The sequence below is a fragment of the Dufourea novaeangliae genome, unplaced genomic scaffold (genome assembly GCF_001272555.1).
Source record: "Dufourea novaeangliae isolate 0120121106 unplaced genomic scaffold, ASM127255v1 scaffold78, whole genome shotgun sequence".
Classification (NCBI taxonomy): Eukaryota; Metazoa; Arthropoda; class Insecta; order Hymenoptera; family Halictidae; genus Dufourea; species Dufourea novaeangliae.
This window is the reverse complement of record NW_015373959.1, coordinates 687,128-710,608: the sequence shown is the minus strand read 5'-3', so window position 1 is coordinate 710,608 and position 23,481 is coordinate 687,128. Positions and strand designations below refer to the sequence as shown.

Sequence of the window (23,481 nt, the reverse complement as noted above, 5' to 3'; positions counted from 1 at the left end):
ACATCGAGAGTGCAGCCGCCGAATGCCAAGGACCCGAGGTCAATGCTGTAACGCCGGTTTCAACGACCGAGTTTTGCCGAGTCGCGCGGATACAACGCGGCCGAAGGGCGAATTGGCGGTGTCGACGGTGTACGGTCGCCTTCTCGATTCTTGATTTACAACGGAACGCTTCATAGTGTTTCGATCAATGGAAAAATGTGTAAGATCTAGAAATTTTTATGGCTTAACATGTTGATAATAAAACGTGACTTTTTTGTATTACCTCGTATCTTTGTATGAATATATCAATTTGTTCTTAAGGGGCTATGATAGTGTGACGGTTTCAGAAAATCGGATTTTTCTTTTTTGCAATTTGCATCAATTTTTTGAGGAAGAGGAAGATGTTTTATATGGCCCGGAATAGGTGATTAGCTGTAAGTATGAACCATTTCTCTTTTTATGCTCTAAAGTACTTGAAACTTTGATCGTGTTTTTCTCGCAGCTACTTTTTCTTAATCGGCGGCCATGATAAATTAAAAACTAATTGACCGATTTAGTTTAAATTTGGCATATCTGTTCATCAGATGTGTCATTCTAGCCCGTACCACGAGTTTTTCGATATATTAATAATTACAAATTTTCAAAATGGAGAAAATAGTCGAATTTATTATTTACACGTTCATGTTCACAGTTCTGAGTCCAGGCCTTTAGCGTAGTAGTTATAATTATTAAAATATGAATTATGGTAGTTGTAATTGAATATAGTAATTTAACTTTATTTTAATAATTAAGCATATTAGTCATAATTAAACATAGTCAGTTAAATTTATTTGAGTAATTGATCATTGTAGTTATAATTAATTTAATAAAAATATGTCGAACAAGAGTTTATTAGCATTGAGGTAGCTACAAATTGCAACTGTAAAGATTAACAAGAAACATTTTATTCAAAAAGAATTAAAACCACCACAATTGTTTTTAATGGAACCAATTGTTTTTAATGGAACCAATTGTCTTATGCACCAATCGATGCATTTTCGCATTCACTTTAAAAAGATATACTTAGTACGAAAATTGATTAGTTCAAAAGTTTATGATTCTTTCTTTCCTGAACATCTATATGTATACTCGAAACACTGTGTGTCATCCAGCTGATCTCTGCTGGCCGTTCACGTCGTCACGGAGAGTCTACTTCCAAAAATCGTTTTAAGATTAGGTCAAGAAGTTGTGATACTTGTGAGATTAGATTTGAAAGATTTATTACATTTACTAGATATGCGTAAATAATCGAACTTTCGAGAAATAGAAGAAACTAGTATAGCGGTATTTGTATGAAAATATTGTCGAAAAATATTCCTTGATCGATATTGTGTGAAAGTTTTATTGTGTTTGGACCATTAGAAGCAGAGTTCATTAGCACACACAGTAACCATACTATTTATACACGGGTTGAAAAATGTGCATGGAACAAAGTAACTGTAGTATGTATCAGTGTGACAACAAGTAGAAACAGAATCTACTGAGCAGACGGGTCAGGCAAGTCCTATTCAATTGCACGCGTATCCAGCAGATCTTCAAATTCGATCATCTCGGAAATGAAGCGTCATACGAACAACTTTTATTCTCTATTTTAGACTGATTTTTGTACGTAGAATAACTTGTCATTACAAAATCTTGACAAAACGGTTGATACTTCTCTTAATGCTAATTAGTAGATTCGTCATTGTAGGTGTATGACATCCAAGCGAGATGGAAAATGGAAAAGCTTCCTTCCTTATCCTTGCGCATTTTCCTGAATTCCTAGAATCAGCCTTCGTTAAAAATTAGTAAAAGGTTCATATGACGTCCTAACCGCATACGGCTTGCAGCTGTTCGGAAATCCAGCTTCTTAGGGTTTCAAGAGAATAGAACAATTTCGACCATCGAGGTCATGTAGCTGCTACTCCGTGACGCGACAGAGGTTTTATTATTTGCACGCAATAAATGTATGAATACCCAACTACTTAAATAAATAAAACCATCACATATCTATAGGTGACGTGGCTGTTGAGGGAACGTTTGCGTCACCCGATATGGGTGACGTGGAGGCTCAAAGTGTTAAGAAGTGTTATCATCCTAAAGAACCAGAAAATAGCAAAATAAAAATAGTGCCCGATACTTTAGTAGTTCGACCTGGCACCGACGGGACTCTACTATTTCCGCAAGTGCTCTCTTCTATGTAATGTATAAGTCTCAAACCCATCCTCTTATCTCACACGCCTCGAACAGGGACCACCAGCTATAGCCATACTGAAATAAGTCTGGCTGGTGGTTCTGAGACGAAAACGTCGCACCTCTCTTTTTCGGATCCCTCTTGACTAGCTCTCCTCCTTATTCCCGACCTGTTCCACATACTCTGATGCTATTAACTCCAATCTTAGGTCACAAGGACCTTAGAAATAAAGAACCCTATGTTGCATCTTCTACGGACCTAAGTTAGGGCCAAGGTCGTAACACTTCTATTGAGGTTCTTCTACAAATCTGCAAAGTTTCAAGAAAAACAAAACGAAATCTTAGGGTTACCGAATAGTTTTTCTTCTAACAAGGGAAGTTCGGTAACCCGAAAATTCCGATTTTTTTTAAACTTTGCAGGTTTGTAGGGGACCTCAAGAGAAGTAGGTAGGTACCCTCAGGGTGAAAACATCCCTTGAAGGTAGATAGGTGTTTCCATATTTCCCTGTACATGTTTAAAACTATCATAAATATAAAAAAATAGTTATAATACAAATCGAATGGTTTTTTATGCTCTATACAACGATGCAATTAAATTGATAAAAATTCGTTGTTTAAATAAACACATTCCCTCCCACTTTTATTAATTATCAATTTAATTGCATACTTTTATAGAGCATAAAAAACCATTCAATTTTTATTATAACCATTTTTTTATATCTACAATAGTTTTAAAGATATACAGGAAAATATGGAAACATCTATCTATCTTCAAGGGATGTTTTCACCCTGAAAAACTGAGATTGGGTCAAAAACAAAAATTGCACTATACTTCTCTGGAGGTCTCCTACGAACCTGCAAAGTTTAAAAAAAATCGAAATTTTCGGGTTACCGAAACTCCCGTGTAAGACGCAAGTCTACGATCCCCCTACTCGATCTGCTCGTTTCTAAATAATCATCCAAATGTCGCTCTGGTGCACCGTCAATATTTTCTTTAATCACTTCAGCTGGAGGAGACTGATATTTCCTGATGATGACTCACTCTGAACGCGGGCAGAGATCACCGAGAGAGCCGATTAGCCGCAATAAATCATCTCACGTTGCCTTGCCGCCGTAACTCGACGCTGCTTGCTCCGGCGTGTACACACACGCGGAAGCAACGATGCTGTGCGCGCAGCTCTGGTCGATGCCAGTCCGGATATTCGCGTACCTCGTGGAATAAGGTGAACGCGGAAAAGCGGGGGATAAGTTATCCACGATATTCGCTTTATCAACATCGTCCACGGCAGCTGGACCAGGCAACAACGCGCCGGGGTATATACATCACGGTTTTTCGCCCGAGGGGAAAATCTGCTGGGAAAGTGGAGGGTTGGCGGTGGTGGTGGTGCTTGGTCTTCGTTTTACAGGGATCGTTCGGCGGGTAAAGTCCAGGACGTGAAAAACAGCCATATTGGCTGGACTCGGTGGTACGATCGAGGGGGAGGGGGGGGGAGGGGGTTACGAAGGGAATATCATTTTGTAGGTGTACGTTATCGGAAAATACTTTGCTTTACTTGTGTGCCCTACGCCGTGGGACGAAATTGTTATTTATATGGAATGTTATTTATTTGAACGTGGTGGAGGTCTATAATTTCTGTTATGTGCCGTTGGAATCTCCCATAACCGAATTAATAGGGGAACATAATTGTTCGGATTAAGAAATTTTCGGATAATGGACTAATTACTTTTTCGATACGAAATTTTATTAATTTAAATAGAGATCGAGAAAATTGACAGATTGCTTGAATATTTATGGATCACATGTATTTTTGGCTGCAGTATTGCAAAATATTGTTCGATGTAGAATTTAATCGATCAGAAGAAAGTATAGATTGCATGTAAGCACTATAGGTGAGTCAGGGGGAAAGGGAAATATTTTTGAAGACGAGTATGGGGTATTGTAAAACGCCATCAACAATTTTCATTCTAATTAGTTATTAAATAAATGGTTCTTTATAAGTGAACTTATACTTTTGTTCAATCGATAAACAGCATTTTCCTTAAAAAGAGTAATAATTCATTGTTTATGTAAATACTGCAAAATTTTTGTTCATAATACTATTTTCCGTGAATTTTTATGTAATCCAATTAGAGGAAAAACCGATAATCCTAATCCTGACAATGAACAAGCCAGAAACGCGGTGATAATTTTGTCCAGGGCTGTATCAGACGTCATTTTTATGGATGAAAAATATTAACGTAGCTCCTTTTAAGTGCGTACAGTTAAACAGAAATTATATTGAAAAATGACAATGTAATGAACGAAAATTAATAAAAGAAACAATTTATAACGCAATTCTCAGAACTTTGGAAACATCCCTCTATACAGATCTCGATAATTATTACTTTCACGAGAGTCGTTTATAATCAGTGGTCCTCCCGGTGTTAAGAACCTGTTAATTATACAAAAGTTAGAGTTGCCGTGCGATAATTCGCGCGACCTGGTTCCTCCACTACTAGCCGAAGGAGGCCAGTGAGATACGATTCAGGAAAACTCGGTGTGTTGCCGGTCGTAAAGCTTCCGAGGCGGTGTTGTGCATCGGTATATAAAATATTCGCCGTGAAGCAAAAACAGTGGTCGGACGCCTTTTGCGCATGAAAGAAAGAGAAAGAAAGGTAGGGAGAGAGAGAGATTAAAAAAAGGAAGTCGTTTTGACGTTACGTCGTTTCTTCTGACCTCGAGAGCGCCGAGGATCTTTGCTTATTCCGGAATACCGGTTGCACATGGCACGGAGGCAATTTTTCTGAAAAATTCAACTTTACGAGCGCGAGAAAGTTAAGGCGCCTCGGGAGAGGAGGTATACTGGTGCGGCAGCGTCAGTATGTCAGTGGACCGGCTAGGAAACGTGTTTTATATTTGACATTTATTGGTACCGAAAAGTCCGGCGCTGCCCTTTGCTGGAATTTCGCGGAGCTACAGGCAACCGCGGAAAATTGTACAGATGCATCGCATAGTAGAAAGGCCATTTTTTGACGACGCCAAATTCAATTTATCAGCATTCTTATTAACGCCGTGGAACACGTTTCGCAAATATTGGGTCGTTAAGCATGAAACTGGACAAATCGTTGTTCTAGTTCTTAAGTCGTTTATCTCCACTGGTTTCTAACCTAAGAAAACTGAGTTTGAAGTTTACGAAGTTTAATATTATAAAAACAGGAAAGTAGTGAAATAATGGAACACACTATAATATCAATTACTGAATAGCTATTTAGTGCAAGATTTAATAAAATTTTATCTTATTATCAACATGAATTTGTAATTGTTGTTAGTATTTTGTGATACAACCATTAAGAAAAAAAGAACTTTCAAACTTTCGGAGTTAGGACTTAAAAGAATATTTGTTTTCTAGATTGGATTTTCTTTATATTGTAATGAATTTGATTTCTTTGGATCAATGAGACGCATGTTGATTGTTTAATTAAATTGTTGTGATAAATCGAGTTAGAACAGTTAAGTACTCAGACGTCGAAATGTGAAAACGTAAAGTTTGACATTTATTATCCCTCGTTTGGCCCCCAATTTCCGTATCAGATTAGATTAGTTTGAAAGATGCATCATCGGTCTTCATAAGTGATATTTGTTTGTTAGAATATCTTTATTAGTTTTATCGATCGACCCATTGTTATAGAACCATGGAAAAGTTGAAAATTCGTGCATTAGGAATGTGAGTTCCGTCATGGTACCGCAGTACGTCAGATAGATCGTAATGTCAGTGCTATGGTTGGTGAAGGATCCACTACTAAAGCCATAGTGAACAATTGGTTCAAAGAATTCGAAGATGGGCATTTGAGTCTTACCAATGAGTCACGTGGAAGACTACAGTCGAAGCTACTGTTCACCTGAGAGCCATAGTAGAGTCCGATACACCTTAAAGTATATACATACACGTGAATCAGTCACACTTAATGGCCCAATATAACAACTTAAAAATATAGGGGGCAGTCTATAATTTCTATTAAGTACTTCATAAAGATACTGTAATATATTGACTTTAATGTTATAGACATTAAATCTCGATCTGCTTACTTTAACAGTTCTTTTCTCAGCGTTCAACAATCTTACGAAGTCAGCATTGTCAAATGGTTACCCATTATATTTAAGGAGAAAAACTCAAGATTACCTTCATATATCTCGATAAAGGAGCAAAATAACAAAATAATTAATTACATATTATGTTGTTGGCCCTCATTGATAGCATACAACTTTTGTTTGAAACAGTTTTTCATATGACCAACAATTTAGAGGTAATTTAAAATAGTAAAGTTAGAGGACTCACCCCGTAGATGTATACTATATCCAAAAACGTATATGTATACATTTGCATGCACAACTCTATCCGAAAAACTAACGGAAGCTTCAAATTTTGGAGCGGTGACATTAGGGGATACGAAATTTTCGGGAAACTTACTTGTATTTGTACTAAAGATTTGGACGATCTGCGTCAGTAGCGATACACTATTGTGTTACGATTATCACAAACGCTTGACAGACAACGTGAAATGTTATCAGTGAACGTCGTTTTTAAGGTATGTATATACTCAATGCGCACTGAGAGATAAGAATGACGGAACAGCGGCTTGTAAAGGACAAGAAAACGAAGAGGTCTCACGAAGGAAGAATGTTTCGGGCACACCTTCAGGAAAGAGACGGTCTGAAACAATTGGTGATGAAACAGAGTGGACAACGGGGGATAAAATCGCAAAGAATGCCAAGGGAAGAGTATACTGTGTGTAACGACCACACTTTCAAACATCCTTGACTTCCTTATAAGCTGGCACGCGGGAAGTTACATAATGAGCCTTTGAGCCTGTGCGGCTAAGGCGGACAGGCGCAGCAGGTAAAAACGGTCACGGCGAGAGAAAAACGAGAGTATACCGCGGTGATCCACGGGACGGGGATTTAAAACCTTCTCGTTCCTCGATCGTATCTCTGGTGGCGATGAGAACAGGCAACACGGTTCTGTTTTTTTTTCGATTCACAGCGGTAATGTTCCATTTTTACGGTGAATTTTACGGTAACTTCCGCGTTTGGTGTCGTATCTAGCTGGGACTCCATATGGCGCTTTATATTTTTTATCGATTTTACCAATTTAATTTGAATGATTAATATTTTAAACTACTTCGAAATACTTAAATGTGAAAAAAAATTTACAAATAAGTGGGAAAAGCAAACATTTCTTTCCTCGATGTAAAAGAAATTTTTTTTTTTTATTTTTAAGAAAAAATTGGAAAGTTCGTCGCACAAACTGAAGTAAAACAAGCGACATTGCAGCTCATTGAAACCTAAGTTCTATACTCTGATCCTAATTTTTAGTTTTATTTGATCGTTTCCGTATCTTGTTTTCCGTGCCATCACAACTTCAGTAAAAAAATCTATAACCACATGGTGATTAACTTCTCAGTACATATCAACTACAGTTCCATTAGGCTCGTGTTAAAAAGAAATTTTTATAACGTTTCTTTTTCTATGATTTTATCATTGACCTTGCGATTTTTTGGTAGCAATTGACAGTTGAAGCTGTTAAAAAGTTTTGTTAAATTTTCAATTAAATTTATAATTATTACAAATTTGCGAGAGCCACCTTAAATGCCAGAAAGTTTACGGGAATGTTTCACGTGCAATCATGTGCGAAAGTTTCTGGTAAATTAATTTGATCTGGTAAATAAATTGATTACATGGAAAGAAATGTTTGATAGATGTGCAAGATGGTATAAACAGGTAGTACGTGATTCTACGTGAAAAAATAAGTCGAAAAAATACAATAAAATTTTTTCATTTCAGACTTTGTTTTCGACGAAGTTGACTGAAAATCTGCTGGATACGCGTACAATTGAATAGGACTTGGCTAGTGCGTCTGTTCATTGCATTCTGTTTCTACTTACTGCTATGAATACACGTATTTCAGATTCATTTTTAAAGTCGATTTTCTCGAAAACGAAGCCAGAAATGAAAAAATATTATTCTACATTTTCAACTTATTTTTTCATATAGAATCACTACCTGCCCGATTATACCACCAGTTACATGATACCCTGTATAAGTACTTTGTCTCATATTTATAACCCACATAAAAATCAGAATATATTTCCGATCAACAATTATTCGAATATATTTCCGATTTCAAAAGTTAGAAATAATTTGCAGAAAAATCATAGCGCATAATGTGCTTGCGATCTGCTACGATTCTCTACTTATTTGGTACGATATTTTCTTGGTAACTGGAAATAATTCAAAATTTCGAAAAACGACCTACGTCGATTTATAAAATATGTTCGTGAAATTATTGTTATATACTAAAAATATCTTATTCCTTAGATGTTCATCTCGTGTTGGATGAAAATACTCTCACTCTGATTGGAAATAAATACTGATTTGTAGGTGGGCCATAAATATGACACAGAGTGTAGGTATTTACTTAATTATTTAAAATTTATCGTAACCCCATACAATACGGTACTAAAATAGAATTGCAATGATTCTACAAAAATTAAAAGTAAACCGTTTGTGATGCAGTTGTCTGCAATGTATTTACTGCGCACCAGTTCTAGCATTGAATTCGGGTTCCTTCTGCAAAACGGCATATTTACATATACCTTCTTTCTATTCAACTTTCTTCCTCACTTTAATGCCTCTGAACACTCGAGCAATTCTTACAAGGAAAGTCACACGCGGAATTTCAGTACGAGTAGACTGTAGACTTTACACGAAAGAACGTATCGATCGTATCGAAGTTCAATCGTGGAAAATCTTGTAGAAATTCAAAATGGAGAGATCCGGTCAGCGCAAAAAATTCCAAGGAACATCCGTTCCCCGAGCCGCGAGAGAGAAATTCCATCATCGTTTCAACGATGTTGCACGCAATCCCCCCCTCCATTGAACGAGACACGAATCCGCGTGAATCGTCGGAAGACGACGACGAACGAGTCAGGTGACGCGTGTTAATGGATTGCGCAAGCGAGGACCGAACGGTTGCCCGTCGTCGATACTGGACAGACTGCATGCTTCTAATGCGCTCGGCGGGGCCTCGCGGTTGCAAATGATAGCTGAATAGTTCTTCTAACTTGACCTCGTTAACAGACCGCAGCGAAGCTTGCTGGATACCTGTGCTCGCGTGACGACGCTGTGTCACGTCTGTAAATCGCGGGAAATTCCCGGAAATATTCGGTTACTGACGGGAGAATTACGAGTATTCAACATTCTTAACCCCTTATCTTACGATTCTTTTGACGATTGCGCTCTCAAGCATTACTTTATCGTTAATAATTTTCTAGATACAAAAGGTATACTATTCTTATGGCAAGTGTAAGATTGACTCTAAATCTTAAATTTTAACCCCTTGCCGTACGATTTTCTTGACGTCTGCAGACCCCAGGATTAGATTGTTATCGATAGCTTCCCAGAAACGAAATTCTGTACTTATTGCATCTGTATTTTTATTGTAAAATTTAAATATTAATGCCAGCAACGTGGGATTTCACTTCGACTCAAAGATAACCGAATAATATTCTTCTTCGTTGCATCGATTCTGAAATCGTCGACACGAGTCTGACTCGATGTTATACGGCAAGGGATTAATACCAGCGAAATAGTATTTCATTTCGATTTAAAGAAAACGAATTATATGAATGTTTATTAAATGTTTATGAAATTAACAATTGTTTCTCACTATTTCTATACTAATACTTAGTGTAACCTCCATTTTTTGAATGAGAATACGAAAACAGATACGATGGAGCAATAAAGTTCGTGGTATTTTGGAAATATCTATGAAAATGAAGATGACTTTATAAAAATATATTGCAATTTTATTGCTTCATCGTATCTGTTTTTGTATTTTCATTCAAAAAAAGGGAGGTTACACTAAGTATTAAGATAGAAATAGTGAGAAACAATGGTTAATATCAACTTTATCTATGTAAAAAGCGCATAACTATATAGAAATTTCGCAATTCGTTCTCTGTTGAATTATATTTCTGTTTTTTTTTTATATAAATGTTATATTTATTTTTGGGAACCGATGTGTACGCTGTTTTGAATTACTCCCAAAATGCTACTAAACAAATTTTCATTAGTGTGGAATGATTATAAGAATTCATTAAAAAAGATGGTGACATTTATAGAAATTTCGGCCAGTGTAGCTAGAAACTGTACCAAGGAACTTGTAAATTTTTCTAATACATACTAGGAAAACTTCTGTTTGTTTCAAATATTTCAATAAAATTCATTAAAAAAGTGTAATCGTATTTTTTAATATTATCTGGATTATAAAGGATTATTTTTTAATTTTGATACTGTCGGTCCTTATAGACCCAACGCCGGCTAAATGGAAAGTTTTCATGGAAGTTCATTTGATGAAATTCGGGTGTTGAGAATTGTTACAAGTGCAATAGAAACTTACAAAACTGTAATTATTTCAAATATTTTGTTATTTTTTATTATTGTTATTGATCAAAGCTAAGATAAATGGGGTTCTATTATGTATAATAACATTGTAATGGGAATTATTGTATGTAACTGCAATAAAAAGTAAAGAAGTGGCAACGAATAAAAAATGGCATTAGACAGTTTCAGAATGTCAAAATATTCTTTGTATCTAATATACACAAAAAACAACAAAATATTTCTGTAATAATTTATAAATAATTTTTTAATGAAAGGGTTAACATGTTAACGGGGTACATATAGAGTGTCCCCAAAATCGTGGTACAATCGCGCAAGAAGTGATTCTATGGAAAAAGATAATTGAAAAAGAAGAATAAATTTTTTTCGTTTGAGATTTCGTTTTCGAGGAAAACGACTTGGAAAGTTAATCTGAAATGCTAGTATTTGTTCGTGGTAGTAAGTAGAAACGGAATGCAATGAACAAACGCGCTGGAACTAGTAATTTACGTACGAGTTCAGATGAAGATTTACTACTTTTTGAACACACACCTGACATTCATACTTCACACATTACTTTAATTCATCATTGTTCTAAAAACTGTCGTTACTTTTCCATTGTATCGCCTGTGAATCGAAACTATCCTTATTTCATCGTACAATATACGAGAGACATGTACGATTCACCCGTTGCCTTACAAAATCGAGTCAGACACGTGATAACAATTTCAACTGAATTTAAAATACTGTTTCGCTGATATGAACATTTAAGGTTCAGAATAAATGTAACACTTGTCATAAGAATAAAATTCCTTTTGAATCTGGGAAAATATTAACGATAAATTAATTTGTAAGAATGAAGTCGTACAAAAAAGATCATATAGCAAGGTGTAACAACTAAATTCCAGAAGACACTTTGAAATGATAATAAGATTCAGCGAACAACGTCGATGGAATTAATGCACTGTCAGTTTCTACGTCCTTGTCGGATAATTGTGTTCGGTAGAACCGTTCGTTTCAAAGATATGCGCGGCGACGTTTTAGAATAATATGTACCTACGTGACGTATCGTTGGTTCGGTCGACAACGGGCACACATCGCACAGAAGTCAAACAAAACGCGAAAGAACTCAAGGACTTCGCGTTCCTTCTTTTGCATACACTCCGGCAAAATGTTGCCGGCCACCAATGAGCATCGATACACGAACGGATCGCGTAACACTTTAACGTTACTTTGCTCATTAGTTTAATCACGCGATGCGATACTTGGTCGTCGAGATTATTACATAAAGAAAACCAAACCGTGTCGATTGGTGTGGGAATCTGATAGGCAGAGAAAATCTTCGAGAAATTCGGAATTTTCCTAATGCTTCGCTTAAAATAGAAATAAATAAATAGACTGGATCGCTAATGATCATTAAACCGTGTATATACCTATCGTGGCGTACTACCGTTACGGAACCGGCACGCGTTCCAACCACGGACGAAATATCCACGCACAATAAATCAACGGAACAATGCGTGTGTACAGAAGCGAAACAAATCGAGGCTCGTTCGCTAAAATTCCTCGTTGAAGCGCGGCGCGCGCGCTCGCGACGATCGTGTTTCTCGACACAGAAAGAAAGAAAGAAAGAAAGAAAGAAAGAAAGGAACGAAGAAAAAAACATATGCACATTTTTTATCGGCCGTCTGTCTCGATCGTTTTCGACGAGCGATTATTGAGTACTAAAACATGTGTGTTTCGCCACATGATGCGTTCTCATTAGGACTCAACGTTAAGTTAACGCTACATTTTACTCGCAATCTTCTTCCAGTGAATTTACATTATTGAATTCTGTTTTTCAAGGTTGCAGTTATAAAAGAGGATTCCAAAGATTTGCTTGATATTTGATGAAACTTGGGGGACGAAGTTGGAAACACTTATTTTGAAAACTGAAAGATCCATCTTCTCGCATTTCTATATTTGATTTTGTTTGTATGAAGTTTTATGAAAAGGTGATAATACGGTTTCATAATTAAGGTTTCAGAGTAATTATACAATTGTTGTCAGACTATTGGGTAAAATTTGGGCCCCTTTCCCTATATTCCTTCTTATGCACTTTTATGAGTAATAATTAATTATATGTGTAAAAATCGCTCTGTTTCATTACTTGGGACTCAATGGGTTAAAACTGTCCCGCGCGCGATCTAACCTTAACTGACGCTCGATGTCAACACACGCGTGTCTCGGATAAATCCTCGTTCGGACCTATAAAACGTATAGATAGCACCAGTAGCATGGTTAATTAGGAACTTGAGAAATTCGTTAAACGACTTCGGCTCACGGCACTTCGCGTGCGTAGACGTGCGTGAAATGAGAACTGATTAAGCATTAATTAAGTAGGTTATAATTAAAGGAGTACACAGCCGGTCATCTGCTTCGTTTTTTTTCTCTATTTCTTTTCGATCCTGACAGGGGCGCGGAAAAATAAGAATGCACGGTTGATTCCGGGATCTGTTAACGTTGTTCGCGGTTGAAGGTATGAAAAATATTCGAAGTAACGGATGTAGATGGGAATATATTCGAAATGGTAGTTTTATGAGCGTGTAGAAGAAAAAAAAACGATAGCGGTTCTCACTCTGGTCATTAGAATTGGAGCATGACTGAATGCAATTAAAATTAGTACGAAGATAGATTGACGCTTCTTTAAATAGTAGGTTGAAAATATTCTCCTGGAATTCACGGATGCTCACGACATGTGTACGTACATTGAAAAGAAGAATCTTGTATAAGTAGTATGTACATGGAAAAATTATAACCTAATAATAATAATTGATGTACGATTATTTGCGACCAGAGTTCCAATACCATTTTTTGTTTAATATGTATGTAAAATCCTATTGTAAGCGAATAGAAACGCAACGGTGGAATAATTTGAAATGCAAAACGTCTTATGAATACTTAGACAAATAATAGTGCTTCCGCTGATTGGAATTGGAAAACGATTGCATGCAATTAAAATGAAACTGTAAACAGGTGAACGCTTCTTGCAGATATACGGAAATAGAATTACAAGCGACTATGGAAAAATAACAGAAGTTTATGGATCTTCTAATAATTAGAAATTAAACCATTGTGAATACTTGTGATACCGCTTAAATATTTAGTATTTCATCGCTTATGTTTGGAACAGAGTACAGTAAATCTACGATTAGTGTTCGAAGGTGCCTCGGGCCTGACAACGAAAGGTCACCAGATGTAACGGCGACTTTTTAATGAGATTTAACACAGTGATAGAATTTGGAATTCTAAAGCCAATGATGTTTGTTTCAATCGCCTATGGCGAGTAGTTTGTGAAATATTTCAAGTTCAGTGCCGAGAAACCTTCGGACACTCATTGAGGATTTACTGTAAATGAGGTAATTCAGTAAACCAGCTATCATATAGTAAAATAATGCATCTCAACAAAAAACCTGAAATAAGTTATATGAAGTTCCAATGCGTAAAAGAATAGCTAATGTTACGACAAACAAAACATTTCAGGCAACAGTAGCCGTATATATTACAATTTTAAACCGTATAAAATTGTTTGCATAAAGCCGCAATTACATGTATAAAGCTTCTGAAATTTCTAAGTGATTTTCACCGAGTCTCCGATGAATCTTCTGTCCCCGTCATATGAACGGTAGGTACTTAAACGCCCATAACACGGTAAGCAATTTCAGCTTCGATGTCAAACGAAAATGCGTGCACACAAAGTGGCAGGTGAAGTGACATCGGATATCAACCACAGTCGGGATATGCACCTTTATTTTATTAATAGTGATGGCTCAGACGGTAGACGCAGCGCGGCCACGTATATTTATGCAGATAGGTATTTATTCATTCTATTCAACAACACGTACGCGGACTACCAGCGACTATTCAATGCCCGTCACCATCTTCGGGCGTATTCGTGCCACCTTGCAACAGCGACTGGGCATTGCAACCTGACCGATCGATTTATAGATTCCTTTGACCGATATCCGTCGATACCAAGGCATGACTGAAAAGAATCGGAACACGATAGCCTGTCATGTCGGGCTAATCATTCTGTCGATAGTTAAACCGCGGAATGAATTACACGACCCCTTTCCGATCTCTGTACACACAACACGTGCCATTCGTACGAGTTTTCATCGTGGATTTACGGATACACGGTGAAAACATTTTTGCAGGAGAAACTATCGGTTGTCATTCTTTTGATTTTTTAAGTAACTTCGGATTAACATTAAAACTACCCTAAGATGAACGTGTTCCTATTGCCTACTACGTTGGTAAAAGGGATAGCTTCTTGAAAATATGCAAATCGATAAATTAGCGAACTCCTGGAGTTTTATATTGCAATAAAAATTGCGAAGAATCTCAGAAAATACACTGTCAGAAATACAAATCACTTTAACGACCTTTGCACAGGCTTGTCAGACAAATACTTTCAATTGAAACTATAATGCCGGATAATCGAAGAAAAGGAAAACAATGGATTGTCTGTTAATATTATCAAGAGAAACGAAATTCTGCATTGTTTCGAACGGACATGTGGAAAATGCTAAAGTACTGCTCACGACGACACAATTTTTTTCTACTTATGTAAACATTACAATAAATTACTGGCTTAATGGCAAGTCACCGAACGTGTGCATTTCATTATTCAAGCGACACGGCCGTGGATGCATTAGACGGACACTAGAAATGACCAGGTAAATTGAAATTATAATTCGCTGCCGGCGATAAAGATGACGAGTGCAACACTCGAATGCAAATGCAGCTGGTCACACACGGGCGCAACGCGATTACTCATCGGGACAGCATGACTTTTAAACGTCGTGTACGACCAAACTTGCAGAACGTTTTGCAACTGTGTCCTTCTCCTAAAATTAATCGAGCGTTTCTACCCTTCCACTGATAGATACAGACCGAATCAATAAATAGAAATATATAAAACAAATTTATAAACGTGAACAAAAAATTATTTTCCACGTATTGTCGAAATTCTATATCACATAAAATATAACATCGCAAGACGTTAAATTCATCAGAAACGTTGTATCATGAAAATTAACGCTTTAACGGTGGAATTCTATTTTGAAAATGTGTATTTGCGTGGGTAATTAAAATCAAACGATGACGAGCATACTCGTCAAACACCGTTCAAGGATTAAATGATATAGAAGAATCGAGGCCCTAAAAGAATAGAACAATAAAAAACTCTGAAACAAACAAAGTGTTTATGTGACAAATTTCACCGTTTTCAACGAACACGAAAAGTAATGTTCCGTTTAATCACGGTAATCAAACATGCAAACCCGTGTGTATACTGCCGCCAGGCTTCCAGTTCCCGGATTAAGTTAATCCTCGTATTACCCCGAATTACACCAGAATAACATTTTAATTGCACGTGTTACGATACCTGGAACGGAATATGGTACATTTTGCGGCTGTGGTGCCCAGTAGGCCTGACTGATTGCAGGATAATGACTCTTTGCTCCGAAGCTGGGCCCGGTGTATTGTTTCCGGCTCTTCATCGCCATCGTCGCTGCACGTGCTCCACGCGCGGGAAATTCGAACCGCCCTGGCGGGGAGGGCCAACCGCGTCGTTATCGATCCGCGTTATCGGACGCCACTCGGTTACTCCACGTCGACGAAACTTCACAAAATCACTATGAAAACCATTGGACCACGGGATACTTCGAACTTCAGCAATGTTCTCGCGTTTCGTTCTTCGCACCGTTTCCCCCTGCACTTTCACGCGAACTGAACCGAACGTCAACAATCACTCGATTCAAATCGAAGAACGAATTCTCGATCTCACTAAAGAAAAAAACAATGAAAAAGGAAGACGTTCTCCAATCCCTGTATTTTTATTCACGATCCTGGCGCACGTTGCATGTCCCCTCTCAGCGCGCACGAAAACTCCGTCTTACGTAATCGTTCACTGTTGCTTATGCAATGCTTGAGGTAGAACAATCGTGTGACAACAACAATCGCCGGGTAGCAACCGTGTGTGGACGGCCGGGCTGTTCGTGTGTCTGACAAGCGGCGACGTATCGACCTGTCCGGTCGCCCCGATGTTCTACGGAAATCAAGGCGACCTGTGTCTGCTAAACGAGACGATGTTTCTTTCCATCGGACCCGTGGCCCAATCACCGTTCCGTTCGATCGACCATCCTCCACTCGGTGGTTCCGAACGTGGTTCAACGTCGATCGATCGCTTAGACAATTCTCGATCCTATTTACAAAGCGTGATCGAGGCAAGTCCGTGGACGACAAGGCTGTCCGTTGGCGTGAAGAGTGGTTCTGGTCGAGCACTCGAAAATAGATGCTCTCTGTCCACTGTTCCAGGAACAACCTTTTCTGTGTCGTGTCCCAGTGAACAATAATAATAATAATAATAGTCGGTTGTTAACATGCAACAACGACGAGAACAATGTGAAAATTAATAATGCACCACACGGCACACGTTCATAGATACAAAATCGACGGCCACACTAATCAAGATTGTTTTCACCGATCGCGATCGATCAAACTAACCACCGGCACCGTCCTTCGATGCACACGACGGACGACGTCACTTCACCAACAACGTACGCGTGTAGTGTGTATATATACCATGGAATGAATCCGTGCGCGGCGGCGGCGGCGCACGCGCGTCAACACGCTCGCGTGTGTGCACGGTTCTTGCCGGGAACCGTGTCGGTCGCGGGTCTCTCTGTCGCACAGGAAAAACACGCGCGACCCGTCTCCGTGTGGTCGTCGTCTCTCTACCGGTCGCCGTCCGTGGAACGAACGAACGGTAGGACACAGTTCGTCGCTCGACACTCAACAAGTGAGAGAACCGGCGTTCGCCTCAAGCTTCCACCGCCACTCGTCACTTCGTGCTTCTTCGTGCACTCACGACTATTCCTCTCTTCTCTCGCCCCACTCCCCGTCTCGCCCACACCGCCCCCTCTTCTGTTTTCATTCGAGCCCACTCTGTCTCTCTCTTTCTCCCTCTCTCTTCCTTCGTCTTTCTTCCCCACTCCTTACCATCGTTTCTTCTCCTTTCCTTTCCACTGCTTTTTTTGCCTCTCCATCCGCTACTTCTCCGCTCTTCGTCCCGCTAGCTGCCGTACTCTTCCTATCCGTGCATCAAACGTCGTTCAATTTCCGCTTATGAGTTTCGCGTTCGCATAAGTTCGTAGTTTCATTCTTAGTGTCACCCCCCACTACTTATATTGCCGCAACTCTCGCTCTCTCTGGAGGGCAGATGAATTTCTTCGAGGGTTGTATAGCCGTCTTAGCGGTTCCTGATACTCTACCGAGGCAGCTTTTCGCCGGTTTTAGCTGGGAAGTTACTACTGTTGCATCTATAGATTGTTGTCGCGCCTGTTTCCTTTTTTTGTGCGGTCGTTTGTAGTCTTGAGGAGGACTGAACGATCGTGGCAGCCTTTTATTGGATCAGCCAGAGGATAAATGAGGCATGACTCCTTACTTACGTTTTACAAGGGCTCGAAAGATTTGGGACTTTCGATGGTGTACGGTCGAATATTTAACCCTCAAAGACACGGACCGTGACTACGTCATTCCTCTTTTTTGTAATTTTAAAAGGCAACAGCAGGCTCTTTGTTTATCGTTTAATTGAATAATTTTCTATTTTTTTTTTAATAGTAGATAATTGGGATGCAAAAAACTTTTTCGTGTAAAAGAAATTTAAAGAAATAGAAGACTTCTTCGTAGCAATGGCGTATGGTATTGTCAGCATACGCCACCCGTGTATTTGAGGGTTAAGGATGGAATCAGAGACTTAATACCGGTATGATTTTGATACCGATATATTACCGGGACTCAAAATAAGTACAGGTATTTTTTAGATTTTTCTATAGTATACATGGTAGGTTCAGATATTAACCGAAACCGATATATTACCAAAAACCGAAATAAGTACCGATATTTTTTCGGCTTTTCTGTAGTATACATGGTAGGTTCAAGTATTACCGAAATCAAAATAAATACCGATATTTTATAACCAACAAATAATAACGTATTAAAAGACTGAAACTAACACTAACATTAATGAACTAAAAATAAACTAACAAACTAATAGTATACTAATAAAGTTCAGACTGTCGAGCCTCCACGACCACGCTTCGCCACCCATCTCGACGCCAATTTTCAATTATTAAAATCATCGAGATTAGATCGTCAGACAAATTATAAGAATCATCGAACAAAAATGAATAAAGATCGATCGAGAAACATAATAAAATTCGCATATCTATCATATCATTTAACCAGATTCAAGCATCAAATCCTCTTTCCTAAAAAAATCCAAAAGAATCATACACGCAGGGATATAGTATTTATTTATTTATTGATTTACTTAGTTATTTACTTATTAATAGGATAAATACCTGTTAGTGCAAAAGTTATCATATTATTCTGCGAATTCTCAATTATTCTTCCATTGGCACAAATATTACTTTTTCGTCCTCAACGATTTTAGAATATCACTCGGTTCAGCTAACGTGCACGGGATTTGTTAACCCGTTCGTTCCCAAATTATCGAACCATTACGAACAAATATTTCTTTTTACATTTCTGTCTATACATATTACACGACACATAAATTATTCACAAGAATATTTCAACATTTTGAAAGCGTTTAGTGCCATTTCTCATTCATTGCCATTTGGCAACTTTTTTACTTCTACCACAGTTATGTACAATAATTGAGATTATAAACTTTTTATACGTAATAAAACCCATCTTTGTTGCCTTTGATCAGTGAACCCTCTTGAAATATTTAAAAGAAATTACGGTTTTATAAGTTCATATTACATTACTAACAATGCTCAACACATGGATTCCAGCAAATTAAAGAAACAAAGAACAATAATGTTTTATCTCACCGATAAGCCTTTAAAAGCATATATAAATTTGTATCATACCATCTATATAAGACCAGAACAAATTATTATATGTATACTCACAGATATGAAAAAATGTACGATTACTAATATTTTATTTCGTAATTTAGAATACGTAGCCATATAGCAACAGTGGGGAGGAAAAGGTTAACTCTCATGCGATTGCAAAATCGCGGAAGTGATTTCATAATTCGTGAAAATTCAAGAGGGATCGATGTCCAACAGATGATCGACACGACCACCCACACGCGTACACGTGACTCGGTCAAAAGATTCGAGCGTGAAACGCCGTGGAATAAGTCTTACATTCCGCGCGGGAAGGAGGCGAAAAAGGCCCCTTTGACCCGTTCGTACACGCACGTGCGCGGGAACGAATTTCCAAGACGGACAACGTTGGTTTCTCGCCTCGAGATGGCTCTTTTTGTTTCAACTTGACACGAAAACAGAGAATAGCAGCACACGAGTGAAATACTGCACGTTAATAGATTTATTCCGACGTTAAGTAATGCAACGACCACGCACACGCTTCCTAATCGTGCGAACTGATAATTTGCCCCAGCGAATAAATTATTAACCGCGATAATAGAAGGACACGAATGGTTTTACGTAAGAAACGGTAAAAAGTTAATAGAAGAATCGTGTTTGTCGACGGTGAAACGATCTTTGTACATTTTGCATCGTTCGCCGTTGTTATATCAGGTGAAGGATGAATAATTGTATTATGACAATCGTAATTGAGTTATGGCGATAGGTTTCATCGTTGATAAACGGTAATTGATATTTGTGATGGTCCGTGCATGGAAAATGTATATACGTGGCGACGCGGCCAGAAATATAATTGTACATGTTTACGAGGAAGGTTCTCTGCCAACAGACACCGAACCGATGAGTCATGGGTATGAACATCGCTGATTATCAATTTGTAGGCATTTATTTGGCACGAGGTTGCCGGTATAACAATGACCGAATATTCTATATATTTTCCGTCGATATTTAAAAAAATAGTCTTGAAAATTCAGACAATACCCTTCGATCATTCGTCTTGTTAGGACTCGTGACAGTGTAAAATTTGCTTGACCAAAAATTTGTTGGTATTATAAATTCATTTTTGCGGAATAATGTTGCTTCTATTCGATCCGAAATTTGATCAAATATCAGTTATGCGAGTTAATTGAATTTTTGCCTCTAGTTTCAGTAAGTCAGGAGTTTAAACTTCATTCTTTTTGGAAATACAGCTTTTGATTAAAAGTGTAAGACCACATTTCACAATTAATGTTGTAGGAAATTAGTATTTCACGAAGAGTTAAAAACTAAGGTACCAAAACTGAACAGACGCAGTTTATACAGGATGTCCCAACTAATGTGAGCACCTTAATATCTTGCTTTTGATTTGCAGAAAATTTATTTTATCAAATGCTCAAAGTGGTGTCCATCAACTTCGATACATTTCTGCAATAATCCCTCTATAGTAGTTATTTTATTATTTAAATCTATTCCTTTAAATTTGTAGGTTTTTCGTATTCAAATTCACATGAAGTTATACAGTTAAATCATTCGATTGGTCTTGAGTCAACTATTACAACACGATAGTAAAAATACGTAGTCTCATTTAAAAAAAATATCCATGACCTTGAAATTTCGGAAAATATGACCTTGCGAAAATTTTTGACTTATCACAGTACTTACTCCTTCTAACCAAGTAATATTCTTCCCACACATTTTTTTTTATCTTAAAAAATAAGTGAGATATTGAAGGTGCTCGCGTTAGGTGGGACACCCCGTATACTGATTGATTCCATATACCTTCTATTGCGTCGTTCAAAATTAACATTTTATTCTCTCATTAATCATGAATCAGCTTCATACTCTTCGGGGACAAAGTACACATAATGCACCCATTAAACGTGATAGAAATCGAACCATGACGAAACAGTGAATATTTAAATAATTCATAAACTTAGAAATGTCTTCGAAATTCTGTCCTGTTCCAAAGCCAGAATGTATAAAGTCATACTTTTCAAACTTTAGAGGAGAACAAATCAATAATGCACAAACCTTGTAACGTTGGAACTGTTCGGTAAGAATTTAACGAGGAACAATCGCTATCTTCGAACAGTTAAGACAAGTTCTTGATGTGTAGAAATGGCAAACATTGCATTAAATCCCCTACGTGATAGATTTCACATTATTTGGCTCTGTTCAAGATACGGACTTAATACAATTTTTAAGCCTTTATATTAAAAAATAAACGACTTAGAACGAAATAATTCTTACTATTAGAAAAAATGAAAAATTTGATATAAGAAACATGTAAAATGTCATGTTTTTAAAATAGTGGACTTAATAGACTGGTTCTGGTGTCTAGATAGTAACTTCAGAAGAGACGCCACACTTGTAATATCTTCCGATTGGAAAAACATAGTTGCATACGTTGCGTGTTCTTATAATCCCCCTTGTATACTTAAGACTATAAGTTAATGTCTGATCGTCTGTCGCTGCACGTGTCGTATCCAGGAAGCATTAATGGAAAAACAAATTTTGTGTATGTAAGACATTACCCCTCTTGGTACCGACAAGCCGAAATGCAAACAATAAATTCTAATACAGAAAGTGACCAAAGTATAATACTGTCAATATTTCTTATGTAATACAAAATACATTTCACTATAAAATATACAAAACAGTGTAGCATTATCTTGATTTTTAGAAAACATGTGTTAATTTTAATAAATGTCCTCAAGAATGTATATTTTCCAAGGTATTTCCAGATAAGCGTAACACAGCCAGGATAAAAGTAGTACCTATTTTATTGTTTAATATAGTTTCTTATTAATTAGTAAACACAGTGTTTGAAATGTTATATATTTTTAGTTTGTTTTTTTGACATATGGTATCTCTCCCACAAAATGCGAAGTTCTTATTTATTATATAATATTAAATTATAAATATAATATTACGCAAGGTGTTGAGAAAATTATTTTGCTACCAAAAACAAAATTGATTGGATCAAATGCTGTTCACGCCAAAAATGGATCCATCAGTCTAGCACAATGTATGCTCTATTGAGTCTATAGTGTAAGAATTACAAAAAATATAAGTAAGAGCATGTGACATTACACCCCATGGGTGTAGTATCTCTCCTACACGATGTGGAAGAGAAGCCACTTTGACAACCTCGTGTTTTAAAAAATTGTTGTTGATTTCGCATGATAAAACTTTCGAACGTTTTATATTTTTCCACAGTATACGAGTGTGTTATTAAAAAAAAAAGAAAAAATAAATCCTTCTAGTTAGTACAAAACCAAAAAATGTATTAACTCACAAACAAAATATGTGACGTGTTTCCTAAGTTTATCCTATTTGATCCCATATTTTTATTTAATTACAGTTATTACTTAAATAACCGCCAATACTCCCATTTTACCTTAATAATCATAAACCAGCTGTACAAGCTGCACAAACGAGTGCAAACCCCCGCCTAAACAAATGCTACTATGCGACAGAGAATTAAATCGCGTGCGATGCAGCTCAATGAAAAATAATCGGTTTTGAATGGGAGCATCTGTCCAACCGGCATATCGAAGCATTTTCTTAAATAATGTATGTCGTGAACGGACAACACCGTTCTGAGTAACCAGGACACGCGTGTCTGTCATCGCGGTGCTGAATTATTTAAAAGCGACGACGGACGGAACGCGGTCGTCTCCGGCGATTCACATTTATTTGGCGAACAACCGGTCACGACTTCGACCCGATACGATACACGCCTGTAATTCGCGTACGATCGTCGTTACCCCTGAAAACAGAAATTATTGTTAATACTGTTGAACACCGCATAAGGCGAGGCTCTGACGTTGGCCGAACCCGATCAAACTGTAATTACGGAACAACAATATTTGTGGAAACACTCTTAGCGGTGTGTAACACGTATCAGGCCGCGATTATAAA

At 37.5% G+C, this 23,481-nt stretch overlaps 1 protein-coding gene across 8 annotated transcripts in view; it reads right to left on the bottom strand.

Moving 5' to 3' along the window:
* LOC107186411 (CUGBP Elav-like family member 2) overlaps positions 1 to 23,481 on the bottom strand; it is a 476,981-nt gene that overhangs the window by 103,936 nt on the left and 349,564 nt on the right. Inside the window, exon 1 of one of the 8 annotated variants that reach the window (XM_015574273.1) lies at positions 16,038 to 16,826. The exons of the other annotated variants lie outside the window; for them this stretch is intronic. Coding sequence (XP_015429759.1) covers positions 16,038 to 16,158 — 121 coding nt within the window. The 5' untranslated portion in view covers positions 16,159 to 16,826. Of the gene's footprint in view, positions 1 to 16,037; positions 16,827 to 23,481 lie in introns of those variants that run through there. 8 annotated transcript variants of the gene reach the window in all.